Source organism: Apiospora aurea (genome assembly GCF_038362705.1).
Source record: "Apiospora aurea strain CBS 24483 chromosome Unknown utg000008l_segment0_segment0, whole genome shotgun sequence".
Taxonomy (NCBI): Eukaryota; Fungi; Ascomycota; class Sordariomycetes; order Amphisphaeriales; family Apiosporaceae; genus Apiospora; species Apiospora aurea.
In genome coordinates, this window is record NW_027117395.1 from 3,140,181 (window position 1) to 3,154,757 (window position 14,577).

At 53.9% G+C, this 14,577-nt stretch overlaps 11 protein-coding genes across 11 annotated transcripts; 5 read left to right on the plus strand and 6 right to left on the minus strand.

Annotated features, from left to right (window-relative positions):
• Positions 1-514: 514 nt before the first annotated feature.
• On the plus strand, positions 515-1,700 carry PG986_012421 (uncharacterized protein; the record flags this gene model as incomplete). The annotated part of the gene is made up of 2 exons (XM_066848643.1): positions 515-614; positions 688-1,700. 2 exons carry the CDS (start codon positions 515-517, stop codon positions 1,698-1,700), a joined length of 1,113 nt encoding a protein of 370 aa, XP_066695339.1.
• A 141-nt stretch (positions 1,701-1,841) lies between these two features.
• PG986_012422 (uncharacterized protein) lies at positions 1,842-2,540 on the minus strand (the record flags this gene model as incomplete). Its single annotated transcript, XM_066848644.1, has 1 exon — positions 1,842-2,540. The coding sequence occupies one exon, from the start codon at positions 2,538-2,540 to the stop codon at positions 1,842-1,844; it is 699 nt and encodes a 232-aa protein (XP_066695340.1).
• Positions 2,541-3,002: 462 nt separating this feature from the next.
• Positions 3,003-4,055, plus strand: PG986_012423 (uncharacterized protein; the record flags this gene model as incomplete). The annotated part of the gene is made up of 2 exons (XM_066848645.1): positions 3,003-3,306; positions 3,376-4,055. The coding sequence occupies 2 exons, from the start codon at positions 3,003-3,005 to the stop codon at positions 4,053-4,055; spliced, it is 984 nt and encodes a 327-aa protein (XP_066695341.1).
• Positions 4,056-4,700: 645 nt separating this feature from the next.
• Positions 4,701-5,352, plus strand: PG986_012424 (uncharacterized protein; the record flags this gene model as incomplete). Its single annotated transcript, XM_066848646.1, has 2 exons — positions 4,701-5,054; positions 5,125-5,352. 2 exons carry the CDS (start codon positions 4,701-4,703, stop codon positions 5,350-5,352), a joined length of 582 nt encoding a protein of 193 aa, XP_066695342.1.
• Positions 5,353-5,408: 56 nt separating this feature from the next.
• Positions 5,409-6,451, minus strand: PG986_012425 (Aldo/keto reductase; the record flags this gene model as incomplete). The annotated part of the gene is made up of 2 exons (XM_066848647.1): positions 5,409-5,942; positions 6,023-6,451. 2 exons carry the CDS (start codon positions 6,449-6,451, stop codon positions 5,409-5,411), a joined length of 963 nt encoding a protein of 320 aa, XP_066695343.1.
• A 415-nt stretch (positions 6,452-6,866) lies between these two features.
• On the minus strand, positions 6,867-8,056 carry PG986_012426 (uncharacterized protein; the record flags this gene model as incomplete). Its single annotated transcript, XM_066848648.1, has 4 exons — positions 6,867-7,277; positions 7,320-7,573; positions 7,626-7,751; positions 7,819-8,056. 4 exons carry the CDS (start codon positions 8,054-8,056, stop codon positions 6,867-6,869), a joined length of 1,029 nt encoding a protein of 342 aa, XP_066695344.1.
• Positions 8,057-8,365: 309 nt separating this feature from the next.
• Positions 8,366-8,596, minus strand: PG986_012427 (uncharacterized protein; the record flags this gene model as incomplete). The annotated part of the gene is made up of 1 exon (XM_066848649.1): positions 8,366-8,596. The coding sequence occupies one exon, from the start codon at positions 8,594-8,596 to the stop codon at positions 8,366-8,368; it is 231 nt and encodes a 76-aa protein (XP_066695345.1).
• Positions 8,597-10,320: 1,724 nt separating this feature from the next.
• PG986_012428 (uncharacterized protein) lies at positions 10,321-11,076 on the plus strand (the record flags this gene model as incomplete). The annotated part of the gene is made up of 1 exon (XM_066848650.1): positions 10,321-11,076. One exon carries the CDS (start codon positions 10,321-10,323, stop codon positions 11,074-11,076), a length of 756 nt encoding a protein of 251 aa, XP_066695346.1.
• An 85-nt stretch (positions 11,077-11,161) lies between these two features.
• PG986_012429 (uncharacterized protein) lies at positions 11,162-12,046 on the minus strand (the record flags this gene model as incomplete). Its single annotated transcript, XM_066848651.1, has 3 exons — positions 11,162-11,347; positions 11,418-11,716; positions 11,770-12,046. 3 exons carry the CDS (start codon positions 12,044-12,046, stop codon positions 11,162-11,164), a joined length of 762 nt encoding a protein of 253 aa, XP_066695347.1.
• Positions 12,047-12,725: 679 nt separating this feature from the next.
• On the plus strand, positions 12,726-13,532 carry PG986_012430 (uncharacterized protein; the record flags this gene model as incomplete). The annotated part of the gene is made up of 4 exons (XM_066848652.1): positions 12,726-12,738; positions 12,798-12,920; positions 12,980-13,093; positions 13,159-13,532. The coding sequence occupies 4 exons, from the start codon at positions 12,726-12,728 to the stop codon at positions 13,530-13,532; spliced, it is 624 nt and encodes a 207-aa protein (XP_066695348.1).
• A 258-nt stretch (positions 13,533-13,790) lies between these two features.
• Positions 13,791-14,039, minus strand: PG986_012431 (uncharacterized protein; the record flags this gene model as incomplete). Its single annotated transcript, XM_066848653.1, has 1 exon — positions 13,791-14,039. One exon carries the CDS (start codon positions 14,037-14,039, stop codon positions 13,791-13,793), a length of 249 nt encoding a protein of 82 aa, XP_066695349.1.
• Between the last annotated feature and the right edge of the window lie 538 nt (positions 14,040-14,577).

Here is a 14,577-nt window from a genome sequence, read left to right on the forward strand (position 1 = left end):
AGATTTATGATCACCGGCGCCGATGCCGACGTCTTCGAAAGATATCCGTAGTAGATGGCGTCATCGTATATATAGGGAGCACCGCTCGGCACGATATGCTTGAAGACTGATAATGCTCAAAGCCAACACACCAATCCAGTAAAATTCCGTTCGGCTAGTAGTGCGGAACAATGCATATGTCTTCCAACTTGGTTAAAGCACGTTTCGTGACAAAAACCGTGGACCGCTATACGCATACGATCCTTACATTCAGCGTAAGGAATCTGATGGAAAAGGAAGGCCACCCAAGAGGGGTGGTCAGCTGATAGGGATCCTAATCCTATGTGCGGGGCGTGCTCTCCTAAGAAAATAGTATTGCGTATAACGCAGCACCTATCACCAGCCAAATATCGTCTGGTGTCATCCTGGCTATTTAGGAACTATATTCAACTTCGACAGAACAGCCATGGCTGTTTGACAACACCTCTTGCTAACAACTGACTATTACAAGATCCACTGCTGAGAAAACGATACAATGGACCAGTCGGCAGCAGCTGATCAGGAAGGGGACCAGACGGCGTCCGAGATCTTGGCCCGGAGACGGATGCAGAACCGTATTGCACAAAGGAAGAGCCGTAAGCACTCCAAGTACAAGATGAACTTCCTGTCACTCAGAGTTTGTGACCTCGAATGCTAATTTTGCCCCAGGCCAGCGTCGTGCTGAGATGGCACGGGAGAGACGAAATAGAGAGGCCAAGGAGCTAGAAGTGTCATTGCACACAGAGCCGGGATTTGAAGCAAATATCAGCGCCACTGGAAGTGAGACTGGCCCAAGCGGCCCTGTGCCAAAAACGCCAGCAAGAAACGCCGCTGGCGATGCTCCCACTTTCAGTGTTTCAGCGCCAGGGGCCGCGTCCGGGGATAGGCCACCCGTTGAGATCACAGACCGCCCCTTCCCACAGCATCAGGCTGTATTACCGCCTCTCAGCAATCTTTCTGATGCCACGCATCTTCGGAAGGGTTCTGGTGCGGCTTCAGAGGAACTAGAGGCCTTGGGCCTTACCCTCGAGTCTCCTCACTACTTTCTAGACTTCTGTGGGCTCTCCCCGGGCGGAAGTGGAGGCATGCTGCCCTCTCTGGGCTCATCAGGGGCAGAAGCATCCTGCAATGAATCCAACACCGTCAGCGGATCCCAACCGCCAACGCCCAGTGGCATGCTATCGCCACCACTGTCAGCGCCGCACGGCCGGAGCAGCAGCGTCGCCAGCACCATGCACACTTGCCCTGTTGCCAGGCCCTCGTTGAGGCTGGCACCACGCATCATACCGCCTTGTCCCCAAGCCCTGAAGACGTCGACGCCAACAGCGGCATCAAGAGAGCCGTCCAGAATAGGGAGGACGGCGCTGCACATCAGTGCCGAGCGCGGGAATATCGCGATGGTCACCTTCCTCGTCGAGAACGACGTAGATCTGGATACTCCTGACGGCCAAGGACGTACGGCGCTGCACCTCGCGGTCGAGTCCGGACACTTCCCCGTAGTGGCCAAGCTCCTGGAAATGGGTGCGGACACGGACCTTGTCGACTGCAACGGACTCAGTCCCATCCACACGGCGGCGGAGTCGGATCGCGAGGAGATACTAAGCCTTTTGATCCGGGAGGGTGCCGACATACACGCAAGGGTAGCGGCCACCGACGACAATGACCGGAAGGAAGATTTGTAAGAAGAAAACCTTGCTTAGGCATCGGGTGCGTGTCATACTTCACACCAATGATGATGGGAGAGCATACGAAAGCTTAGACGGAGAAGTCCTTTATATATCATAGAGACTATTGTTTACACACATCTGAATCGCAGACCCCGGTCATCCATCCAACCTAGCACACTCCCCGAGTCCAATCTGCAGCTCGACCTTCGTCCCCCGATACAAGTCCGTCTCCGCCGCGTTGGCAGCGATGACCATGGCGCAGTGGTGCGTATGGCTCTCGCTCAGCAGCTTGGAATGGATGTACACATTCTTCTCCCCACCCCGCATGCGCGCGATCGCCCGCGTCAGCACCTCCCAGCTGTACAGGCAGTGGACCACGTGGTACGACTGCCACGTATACGCCCGGAGGCTATCGAGCGTCCAAAGCTCCTCCAGGGGGACGGGGTGGGTGTGCTCCCACTCCCGGAACCAGTGCAGGAACCTCGTGCCCGTGAGGTTGGCGACGGCGGCCGAGGGTGATAGGGCCTCCTGCGCGGCGGTGGCGTTGTAGCACGGGGCCGGGATCCAGGCTCCGGACATGATGTCCAGGGTGCAGTTGCGCGCCACCGCATCGGCGTAAGTCTGGCCGCAGTCGAATGCTATCTCATCCGTGTTCGGCCGAGGAACCGGTGGCCCGTGGACTTTAGGGGGGTTATCAGCTGGCGCTGGGAAGGGGAGGTGCCCAAGTACAGCGATAACGATACTGCGACCGCACTGAATGCTATCAGGACTAGCAGCAGAAGTAGATACCGGCTTTCTGACTTTTGGTGAATCCAACGTGATATCCTGGTCTTGGCGGAGGTGTCTGTTTTCCATCGTAACTGGGCAGACCTTGTTTGCATGGCATCTGCATTGTCGCCTTCGGTCTTGTATTGAACCTCCATCGGGTCTCGGGAAACCCGCGCCATGATGCTGGGGGAATTTGGCACTGCTATCACACGAATAGCCTCTCAGAGAGGCAGAGATGCCATCGCAACGGCATTCACAATATCAATCATACACTTTCTCAATGGGTTGGCCATGACCGATTGTGACAAAAACCCCTTTTGGGTTAGTCTGGTACTGATGATTGCTGACTTTATGACGATGCATGATGACTGCCCCTCTAGCTGCTGACTGTCGGATGCTGACAGTACATCTCGGAATCACTACGCTGACAGGAACAGGGGTCATTATCGACAGCCGCTTGGATGGTGCTTTCCAAAGGCAAGGCGCCCCGATGGGTTTGCATTGGCTTGCTTGTTGCAGCATCCACGGAGTGCGCCTCTCTTTGTAGTCATGTGGAACCAACTCTTCAAGACTCCGAAGACCAGATACGGTCTCCTGGCCAAGGTTGAAGACGATGATCTAGATGGTTCGGACTCAGGCGCATTGACAGACGACCACCCCGTCACAGCACATCAAACGGCCCCAAGAGGCCTGCATAGAGCTCATGTGGCGATCCTTTTAAGTCTGAACATTGCGCTTTTCATCATATCCATCGCCTTTTTCGCTGCTACTATACAGTCGCAAAACGCCAAAAACGGTGGGGAGATCGAAGAAAACACCCGAAATGGCCATCTTAGGCCAATCTCGATGTTTTGTAGGTAACCTTATCAATTTCGCACCATAACATCTTTTCTGGATCTAAGTTGATTTGAGTCGTGCACAGCGCCCGTTCTCGACGAGACGGATATAGCCGTTGAGAAAAGGCGCATGGATGCGACACTTCTCCAACGAGCCCCTCCAGTAATATACCGCGAAGAGCCCAGCCGGAAGGTAGACGAGGCCTGGCAGAAGCTCTGGGACACGCGCCCCATCCCCCTGGCGGCCGAGCACGTCCGGCGCATGGGCAAGGACCCCAACGAAGCGGTTAAGATTCCGCCGGAATGGGGGTACGGCGACGACGCCTACTTCGGCCGGCTCGACGTGTTCCACCAGATGCACTGCCTGGACGCCCTCCGGCGGGAGGTATGGTTCGACCACTACTACGGGAAGAAGTACCCGGGCGGCTTCAACACGACGACCGAGTTTCACCGGTTGCATTTGTCACACTGCACGTACCTGCTCATGCAGAACATCATGTGCAATGCCAACACGGACGTCTATACGCATATCTGGACGGATACGCTTACGCACCCGTTCCCGGACTTCAATATCGATCACAAGTGCAAGAACTTCGATGCGGTGGTGGCCTGGCAGAATGAGAATGCACTAGACGAGAAAGCGTTTGTTGAGTTGACGCGTCCAGAGGGCTACCCGTATAGGAAGATGACGCACAAGTTTAAAGAAATACACGGATGGCTCTTTGGGCCCGCCGATGTGGACGACGGCTCAGGTGAAATTGCATGACGAGTACATAGTTTACAGATTCGTACTATCTCGAAGAACCCATTCCGCGGTATCGTAAACGTCATGTGCTCTAGTCCTGCGTTGAAAATCCTCAGTACCTGAAGGATTTGAGTCCTGGCAGGTTTGAACGCCAACCTCGAATCCCGGTAATTCCCTGTTTTTGTATTCAAAAGATAAGGCAGGAATAAACAGCACATCCGCCCACTTACGAAATCTACCATGTAGTCGCTGCCGAGTTGAGGGCTACTCTTATTGGTCAATGATGTACATCGATCCATTCCCCCCTACCGTTGTCAGCACACACTGATGCCTAGTCAGCACTGGTGCCATGCCACTCTAGCGTGCCTCCCGATGTAGTGCCGTGTAGAAACCACCCGATTCCTTCTTACATCGACACTGGCTGTGCATTCACATTTGCTATAGGCTCCGGTTTGCGTCCAACCTGCGATGATGCAGACATCCACAGCTTGGCTGTCTCGACGAGCGGCTTTTGTAGCTTGCATAGTCCTCTTTTCCACCTCAATTGTCCTTTTAGCCAGCTACCATTATGATACACTCCCTTATGCCGGAATCCGTTTCCTCAAATCCGGTTCTTGTAGTACTGAAAACCTTTCGGGGCAGATGTCCGAAATATTTTTCTATGAGATGGTCCATCCCCAAAGTGAAGACCATAACACCAGCCAAGGAGAGTATCCCGAGACGTTATTATCGAGGGTGCACGATATCTTGAACGCCAACTCCGGCAACGGCTTCATGAAGATCCGCGAAAAGGGGCAGCCTGTCAAGAACTTCGGAGTGTCTATGCTCCATCAGCTCCACTGTCTGGAGATTTTGAAGAACATCATCGAGCACGGCGGCGAAGCCCCGATGGGCGGCGGGCACAGTCACAACCACGGAAAACGTGCCAAGACAGAGACTGCGCCGCGGGACAACCTCGACGAGATCCAGTTGGCGGATGGGGCGGGGCACGCTACTCATTGTCTCGAATATATCGCGCAGGTAAGAGACCGATCACTGTTTTGTCTATTCTCAACAGACTTACAGACTGACTAACATCTACCCCTGACAGAGTATCCTGTGTGCTGCAGACGACACACTGGAGGCATCCTTCACCGGCAGGCTGGGTACGGGCGAGAAAGTCGAGGTCATCAACGGGATAGGGGCAGTGCATCAGTGTCGGGGCTCAAAGGGCGTTCTCGAAGCTCTGTCACAAAGCCAGGTTGAGCCCTTGGTCGTTGAAAAGGAGGTAGTGGCAGGAGAGAGATTGACCCACGTTTTGAGGCATGCGGCTGGATAGTTGAATCAAAGTCTCACTCTAGGCCCGTTACAAAGAATATGCTACATGACAGAGTCCTAAGCAGCGATGAAAGCCTCCCACATCTCATCCAGAGCAGCCACAATGTCGTCCGGAAGCGGTCCCTGAGCGACAGCCGCCATGGTCCGCTTAGCCTGCGCAATCTTGCTCGCGCCGAAGATGATGGCATCGTCGGGGCCCAGCTGGGAGTGGAACGCGAGCCATCGGATCGCCACATCCGTCTTGGCGAGCCCTTCGTGCGGTTCGAGCGCCTTGTCCAGGGCCCGCACCACGGCGTGGTGCTTCTCCGTGTCGTACCGGCGCGCGTCCATCGACATGATGTTGCCCTCGGCGAACCGCGTCCCCTGGACCCGGCCGGACGTGAGGCCGCCGTGTAGGAAGCCGCCCGCGTGGGGGCTGTGGGCAATGAATATCAAGTTGTGCTGGCGGACGAGGTCCATCACCGCGCCCTCGTGGCGGCGGTCAATCAGATTGTACAGGCCCTGGTATGCGCTGGGCTTGACGTAGCCGTTGCGCTCGCAGATGGCGATATACTCTTCCAGCATCGGGGCCGGGAAGTTGCAAAGACCCAGCTGCAATGATGGGAAGACTTGTCAGTCGAGGCTCTCCCGAATCCGCCGTTGAACCCGTTCATGAGGACGGAGTGTCTCACCTTATTGAACAGGCCCTTCTTGTATTGTGCATCAAAGGCGGCCGCCTGGTCCTGCAGAGGCGTAGCCACATCCGGTGCGTGGGCATAGAAGACATTGACCTTGCCGCCGCCGTCGCCGAAACTGAGGTCTTGGACGCTCTGCGCAGCCGATTTCTCAATCTTGGCGGGTTCGAGGGTGCCGGCGAGCCCGGTCATGCTCACCATGGCCTTGGTGTCGATGGTGAAACCGAGCTCAGCGGACGCTCTCATTCTCCCCAGGATACGCTGCGAGGCACCGATGTCGGTGGGTGGATAGAGAGCTGCTGTATCCAGACGGGTCACGCCTCCTTCCTTGAGCGTCTGTAGGAGCTCTGCGGCAGAATCGACAGGAATCTCGTGGCCGAGACCGCCACAGCCATAGATCAATTGAGGCGCTTTGGGGCTTGTCATGACGAAAAAAGGGCGTTATCTGGGGTGGAGGGTCACTTTGGAGCAACCCTTGGCTCAGAATAGACGATAACTTGCTTGTACGGGTACTAGGTTCTTTCGGGAAGCGGATGACCGCTAACATGAATGCAATGCGAAATGGGAGAACAACCAACGACTATTCTCGGGTGGAGTTGGTTGATCAATGGAACATGAACCCACAGATTTGCCTGCGGACGTGCAACCAACAGCTTTACCCCTGACCTACCCCTCTCACAGGGTTATGTTAAGATCCTCCGGCTCGGTGGGGCTACCCTTTAATGTAAAGACGGTACCCAGTTGATTACGATCAATCATATACAGACGCGAGGCCGGACAATGATAGCACCACGCAGCTCCCATCTCTACCGCCGCTTCCATATCCTCGGTCCTTCTCATTTTACGGCCCCATATTCCGGCCAGCGGCCTCCGCCTCCGCTTTGGCCTTGGCCCGAGCCGCCTGGACCTCCTGGACCGCGACCTTCGCCTCCTCCGGGTGCTCCCTCCAGTAGCGGAAGAACGGGTCGCCGGGGAAGTTCTCGTACTGATCCTCGATGTCCTCGTCCGGGGCCTGGTCGAAGCCGGAGGTGCGGATGATCTCCTTGGCCACGTCGGCCGTCACGTTGTAGTTCCAGGCCCCCGCGCGGTGCTCCCGCGCCCATTCGTGGACGCGGCTGAAGTTGCGGCACGTGTGCGTCGTCGACAGCTGCGGGATGAGCATCTTCTTGACGGGCACGTTGAGGCGCCACGAGACGGGCGAGACGTCGGCGTGGCACATGAGGGGCCTGCCGGAGGGCGTCGATGCAGTGGTCTGTTGAGAGGTATGAGTCAGTATGTTCCAAAGAGGAGTTACTTGGACTGCTTCGGGTGATGACTCACCCCAATGTCTGAACGCATGCGCAGTTCTGTCAATGACGCCATTCTCATCCTTGAGTTCGTCCATTCCTGGAAAGCGCTCAGGATAGAGCAACATCCGCAAGTCATCTAGACAGTGCAACTCGTGGAACACATCGAGTTGTACCAAGTATCGCTTCGTCCCTGGAATAGGAAGCGTGGGATGCGGCAGAAGCTTGGCTTCATCTTCTGAAATTGTGGAAATTGCAACGTCTGTGCTTTGGTTAGATCTAAGACTCAAGTCAAAGTCCAGGCTTCTTCTCACCATTGTAAAGGTCCTTCCATAGCTGGTCAGTCTCGTCGGTCGGATACCCCATATAGGGTGTGTGACTGAAAAGAGCAGACTGAAATTTATGCTGCGGGATGTATTCAATGGCTTCATTCGCCGGCGCTAGTTGGAATATCAAGTTAGTCATATCCCGACTATTGCAAAAGCCACTGGGGCACAGATGTCTTACAGTAAACTCCCACAGACGGATCAGCCTCTGGGCTTTTGCCCTGCCGAATGGCCAAAACTGCAACTAGAGGCAGCAGGATCGCATTGAGCGTGTATGAAATGACGATGTGGGTTTTTGAATACAACCATGTCGTCGACCTGTAACGCTCTCGCAGCCCCTCGCCAACGAGGAGTCCTTCCTTCTCCCATTCTATGGAATCGGGTTGCGAAGTATCCGACGATGTTCTTTGAGAGGCCATGGCGGTAATGTGTGAATGGTGTAATTGCTACCCACCAGGAGCAGAACCTGAATTTCGCTGCAGTCGGACTCAACAGAGTGTTGCCCTGAGGGGTGTTGGCGTACCAAATGTCAGTGTTGACTGTGGAGTGTCACATGACTCCCCCTCATGACAGTGCACTTAGGTTTATAGGACATATGACTTGTCAGCCTACAACGGTTTGGACTATACCGTCCGTGTATATCTATGATTCAGTTTACAGTATTCCTTGTGTTGATCCACAAGAGCATCATCGTCTCATCGCCTCATCTCATCTAGTCAGACATTCTATTACTCCACTTTCGAACCAAAGCTCGAGAATCTCGTCTCATCGACAATACCAACATGAAGCTGTTCAACGTCATCACCCTTTTCGCGGCAGCCGCGATGGCCGCCCCGGTCGGTAAGTTGGAACACCTTACGTGAATAGCAGTCCATGACCTTGCGACTTGTCCCACTGATCGAACCAACTCCAGCCAACCCCGAGACCGCACCCCTTGCGGAGGCTACTGAGCCCGACATGGCGGAGATTGCCAACGCTCTCTACGCTTTGTGGACCATGGTTGTTCCCGGCAAGAAATAGATGCCGTGCATTGTGATGAGTCTCGATCTTGATGTTTGTGGGGGAAGCGTAGTAGGACTGTGCGAGGTCATGGATATGACTGGGCAAGAGTGTGAACATGATAGGATCCTAAATACGAGACTGTGTTCACCAAGTTGTGGCTGCACTAAAGTAGCCTCCTTGAACAGTGAATGTTGCGTCTTTGCGTAGGCTACAAATGATAATTAGATGGTCCTTTTTACGCCAGAGGCGCTTAGTTCCCTTCTCCAAAGCTTTATAGGATAGGCCCTACCTGCGCGGCTGTCCGTCCAGCTTTGAGATTACGCACTTATGTCTGACATTGGAGTTATCCTGGTTGAATAGATGTGTAAGGCGGCATTTTCTTGTTTCACGCATCACCGAATAATTCGTGACATTAGCATCTTTCTCTTGTAAGAGAAAACACCCAAACCGTATTGGTTCTGAGACACTTCGAAAGATACAAATGGTAATACTCCTCAGGTCGCCCGCGAGTCGACCCAGTGCTCTTTCCGATACGCCTCCAGACCCCCTGGCCCTTCCCACTGGCGACACTTATGGGAAAACCCGTAACCAAGGAGAGTACCCTCTGGATCGGGGCCTTCCAATGTCGAGTCCCCCGCACACAAGATGCCCTGGCGGAGGTAGTCAAAGCAGTGTTCCGCGTGCATCCCAGCCACAGCGCCGTCTTCGGGAGTGGCGGCTGTCATGTTTGCAAACGCCATGTGTAGTTTCTTGAGGCAATGGAGCTGATGGTACACGGTCGGCATGTAGATATTGCGAGTCCCCGGAACGGTATCGCGGTTAGGGGGAGGCCGTAATCCAAGGGGTTTGGCACGTGCACGAACACCGTGGTCTCTGTTACTTGGTCAGTCACTGACAGGCGTCACATACCGTCCACTTCATTGAAGGGGGAGGTCCGAAACACTTACCATAGTGGCTCCATGCTCTCTCGACTTCCTCAACTGTATGAGGATGCATCATGGACTCGTTTTTGGTAAATTTCCTCAGTTCCCAAGGGACTGGTGCTGTCAGTTCTGGCACTAAGCCCTCGACCTTTTCGTAAGATAAATTAGACTTACTTTCTGGCACCGGTGACGGGAACATCCGTTCAGCTTTCTGGACCCTGGCCAAGCCACGCGCGAGAAGGAGCAGCCCCTGAGCAACGCAAACAAGAGCCAAGAAGCAGCAAGAGACTTTGTAGAACTTGAGCTTCCTTTCTAGCCTGTCTCTTATTGGACGTTGGGATAGATCCGGGTCCGTTTCCACAGATTCTAGCTGGTCATATTCCTGCACCTTATTGTGGCTCAAGAATTGATATATCGAACGAGCGGGAGAAGCCCAAGAGGGCAGGGCCGACAGCTTTTCCATTGCAGCCATTTGGGCGTGTTTCGAATCGTGGTTGAGGTGAAGTAATTAGATCCAATGGAAACATGGATGAAGAGTGATGTACAGCAATCAGCATCCTGCTAACCAATAACATCCCTGTTCATGCGGCCATGAACAGGGTCCTGGTCACCTACTTGTACATGCGTCAGCACACGCCTAACGGCAAGCACCTCCCATCTTTATGTCAGCGGGGTAGGGCAGCGACAACACCTGAGCAACCCAGACAAAGCACGCGCATAACCCAGTATCTGACAACAGCTGTTACTGCTAATTGGCGATGGGTAATCAATCCAGAGTGCGCTTCTCGCAAGGGCAAAGAGACATTGGAGAAGCCCGCCACTTCTCGTGGGAGTACCCCGTCCCCGACAATGACTTCTGGCGCGATCTGCCGTACTCCCTGAGCAGGAACTTCCTGCAGAGCTTTTCATCAGAGAAATTGAAGCAACTTTCGCCCCGCTTCGACGACGAGCTGGACAGGACGGCCAAGCTAGAACTCCTCGCCCGGCTGCTACGTGAGGAGCTGAAGGAACAAGACGCTGCTGCTGACGCCGAGCACTCTGGTCGGACCTTTTACGACGTGGACTACACCCGCTGGAGAGCCGTCTGGCTCGCGATTGCGTCTATGCAGCTGGAACTTGGGCACAGCGCTGAAGCCGAGAGCACGCTGCGCATGCTGCACGAGAAACGCCAAGACCCAGCCAACCTGTCGCACCTGCACAGCCTGGCGAGTCTTTTACTCGCACGCGGCGCATACGCCGAGACGGAGAAGATGGAGACGGAGGTCCGAGCATGGCTAGACAGCTGCCTTGGCCGAGATTCGCCGCAGGCACTGAGCGCGCGGCGGATGCTGGCTGAAGCGACATGGAAGCAGGGCACGGCCCGGAGGAAGGAGGCAGAGGACGTACTGGACGAGATGCGCATCATAATTGGCGAGATGGGGGCGGGCCAATACGCGGTCTACCAGGATGAGGAGAAGGAGATGATGGAGAAGCTGGCACGATCACTACACGAGGGCCTTCAGGACGGAGAATAGACAGTGGAAGCAGTAGTAAACAGCTGATGCTTAATCGCTTTCCTTCTCTACGCAAGCTACAAAGGAAGATCCCGAAAGGTCGTCATTAGACATTCTTATCCCCACTCCACCAGAGGTCGTCCATGGTCACGGCCTCGATCTGATGTGCCTTGGTCCAGTCCTGTATCATGTCGAAGTTACGGCACTTATGCAGGGTGCCCATGTCAAAATGGACACGCTCACCGGGTTCCGTTGGATAGTGCCATATGATGGTACCCGTATCACCCCAGCACTACAGCCGCAGTCAGACTTTCATTAGCAAACATTGATCGGCTCGAGAAGATCCAGATTCATGGACATACCATTAAGGCCTGCTTGATCCTTTCCAAGCACTGATGCATTCGCTCCCAGACGATAGGCTCGTCGCCCTGGAAAGACGCCAGGTATGAATAATCCATCTTTGGGTTCTGCGCCCAAGCGTCCCTTTGGGGTGAGAAGCTCCATTGTCGGAGCAAGTTCAAACAGCCCAGCTGGACTGCATACTCGGGCAATGCTAGGATCTGGTTCGCATCGCCGGGATGGCGAACCCACGACGCGTCGTCAGCCGAGTCCGACTGGCCCAGAGCCGCCAATTTGGACGCGGGTATGCCAATTGGATGTTCTTTTTGTCATTAGTTAGAATCGACCCATGTCGGTGTTGATCCCTTTACTTACTGGGTAGTAACGCATCCCAAGCCTGATCAACCTCTTCAGAGGGCTTCCGTTGAAAATACCCTGACTTTGTGAAAAAGTCAAAGTCTTCCCATGTCTCCCAGTGGTACTCGATTGCCTCCGTGGCCGGAGACCACGAAGTTTGGTGCCGTACGCATTGTATATCCGTCGCTTTCAAGCTATGGGCACAGAAGGATACTAATGCAGACAGAGAACATAGCACCACGGAGGCGAGCCACATGCGATACTGCGACAAGTTGCGTTCACGGCGAAGACTCATCGTGTCGCTCGTACAGCCGTCGACCTGAATCGGATAATCGTAGCTCTACTCGGCGAAAACAGCGTATTCAATCTCCAGGCTACTTCTGCTCGCCAATTCGCATGCTCCGTGCCTTGCGGTGGATAGGCCATGATGACGCCAGGAGCTGACAGGGGGCTGACATGCACCGTCATCTGACAACAGGGGTGCGAGCGAAAGCTGACATGTACGCCATAAGCGTTTCATGCATCGAGTCAGCGAAGGAGAATCTGCTTTCATTCGATTGGGATATGGCCCTGGTGGATGATTAGGTATGGCATCGGAACAGTTGGGCACGCATGGAAGCTTACACTGCTCACAACAAGGCTTTTCTGCATTAGCAGGATAGTGGCAAATACCACGACACTTTCGACCCATTCCGGGGTGTAATTAAATGGCTTCTTACCTTCGCGGCGTACTTGGCTTGGCTCCGGCCTCTATGAACCCATCCCCGAAATACGAGTCTCTACGTGGAGAGGGATCTGAGCCATTGTTGGATGAGAAGGGCGATGAAGTACTAGAAGCCAGAGGGTCGGCACCGTGGTACCGCGAATGGCCCACTGGAGCGTTGGCTCTGAGCTTGATCCTTTTTATCGTCTCTCTTGCATACTATGGACGGAAGCTGTCTGCGGTGGCGTCTGACAATGTGTGTCAAAGCAGGATGTGGCCAGGTCGTGAGTTCCATACGAAGCCATGTCGTTGGTCTGGGCTTGATACTGACTGAGTTGTGCAGACCCAGTGCAAATGGTACTGGACTGGGAGTGGCGGCAATACGACTCCGACATCATACCCGATGAGCTCTTCGGCGACGGCATTACGGGGGATCGCATCGAAGCCTGGAAGGCGCTGTATGACTGTAAGTAAAGTATCGTCATTTTGAAATAAATATGTTCAGAATAACTGATATCTTTTTAGATGGAGCTGTGGGGTTCGAGCTCAACAAATTGCCCAGGATAAACAAGTCTCTAGAGGAGGCCTGGTGGACGCGTCCGCCCCCTTTCAACGACGAAGTGCTCAGTGTCATGGAAGGTAAGTAGGGAGAGGTTCACCAACGTCCATGTTTCCACACGCTAATCTCAGTTTTCGATTCACAGTGACACACCAGTTGCACTGCACCACATGGATCTATCGGTACATATACCGCCAGCAGTGGGACTCGGCCACCGACATGAACATAACCGACCTTGTCTTCCAGCTGCACGCCAACCACTGCTTCATCTCGCTGTTCACTATGGTCCAGTGCCAGGCCGACATGACCCCAGTCTTGTTTCAGCGGGACAGTTCGGGTCTCGGAGCCTGGAAGACGAGGGATGCGCCGCATCGGTGCAAGAAGTACGAGAGGATGACCGAGTGGCAGCGGCAGAATCAGATATGCACGCTACAATGCAGTGAGGACGATGTTCTTCCGGGCGGCGCATGGGAGAGTGCCCCTAGAGACAAGTTTTACTGGGATAGCATCGGTCATTGAATTACATGGTTATGTATCCAATTCTCTGTTGCTTACGAATTCTTGGGTACAGCCCCCTGAAAAAAAAAGGCATAGTATGTACAACACCGTATAAACTCTCAAAGAAGATTCAAATGCTGCAAATTGCTCCCAAGAATCAACGGAAGTACTATGGCAAACTCCAAATTCTTTACGAAAGACCCACCAAGCTTCCCGTGTCCAAAGTCCACTAACCTGCCCTTCTACATTACACAAATGATAGTTGGCCAAGTGTCCACCTCAAGCCCAAATACAAGTTGCTTTACCCCCGGCGCAGACGCAATGGACATCGAGGGGACACTCGTAAACCATACTGTTGTCATCATCGCGATAGAAGCCGCAACCCTCGTAGGGAGTACCGGGGACTATGTGCGTGCCTTGGCAGCTGACCTGCTTGGCGAGGGTGTTGCTGCCGCTGCTGCCGTGGACAGTTGTGGTCTGGCTAACCAAGGCTATACCGGCCATGAAAAGCATTGGGAATGGGCGCATGGTGATGTTCTGTGTTCTTGTTAGTCGAAACAGCCGTCAAGCGCATGGGGCCCAATTGGTAAAGGAGTGGGTGTCTCTACTCACCAGGAAAAGTTGAGCTTCTAGACCAGGGAGATAGTATACGATAGAATTTCAAATAGATAAAAACAATTGGGGGTGTTGTGGCTCAATTCAGAACTTTATATCTTGGTCGTTTCTGCTTCCAGATTGACTGGGGAATGAGCCAGTGGTGCTTATCCCGTTAACTGCAGCTCTTCTATACGAATGGTGCGTTTACGGCCTGCGCATACAGTTCAATTGGTACGATGAAATTCCCAGGCAGTTGTCATCTGACATTTCGATAGCACATTTCTGAGCTGCAACGTTTCCTCTGGTCTAGTCCTTTCGTTGCGGTCATATTGTAAACAGATAGTGCATCATTATTGATGGGCTTTTCAGGTAGTGAGGCCTAAAGCCCCAATGACACAACGGGCTGATGTATCTATCAGTGGCGGCCCCTTTCTACCTAAGCCTCAGCCGAGGTGACAAGAAGAAATAT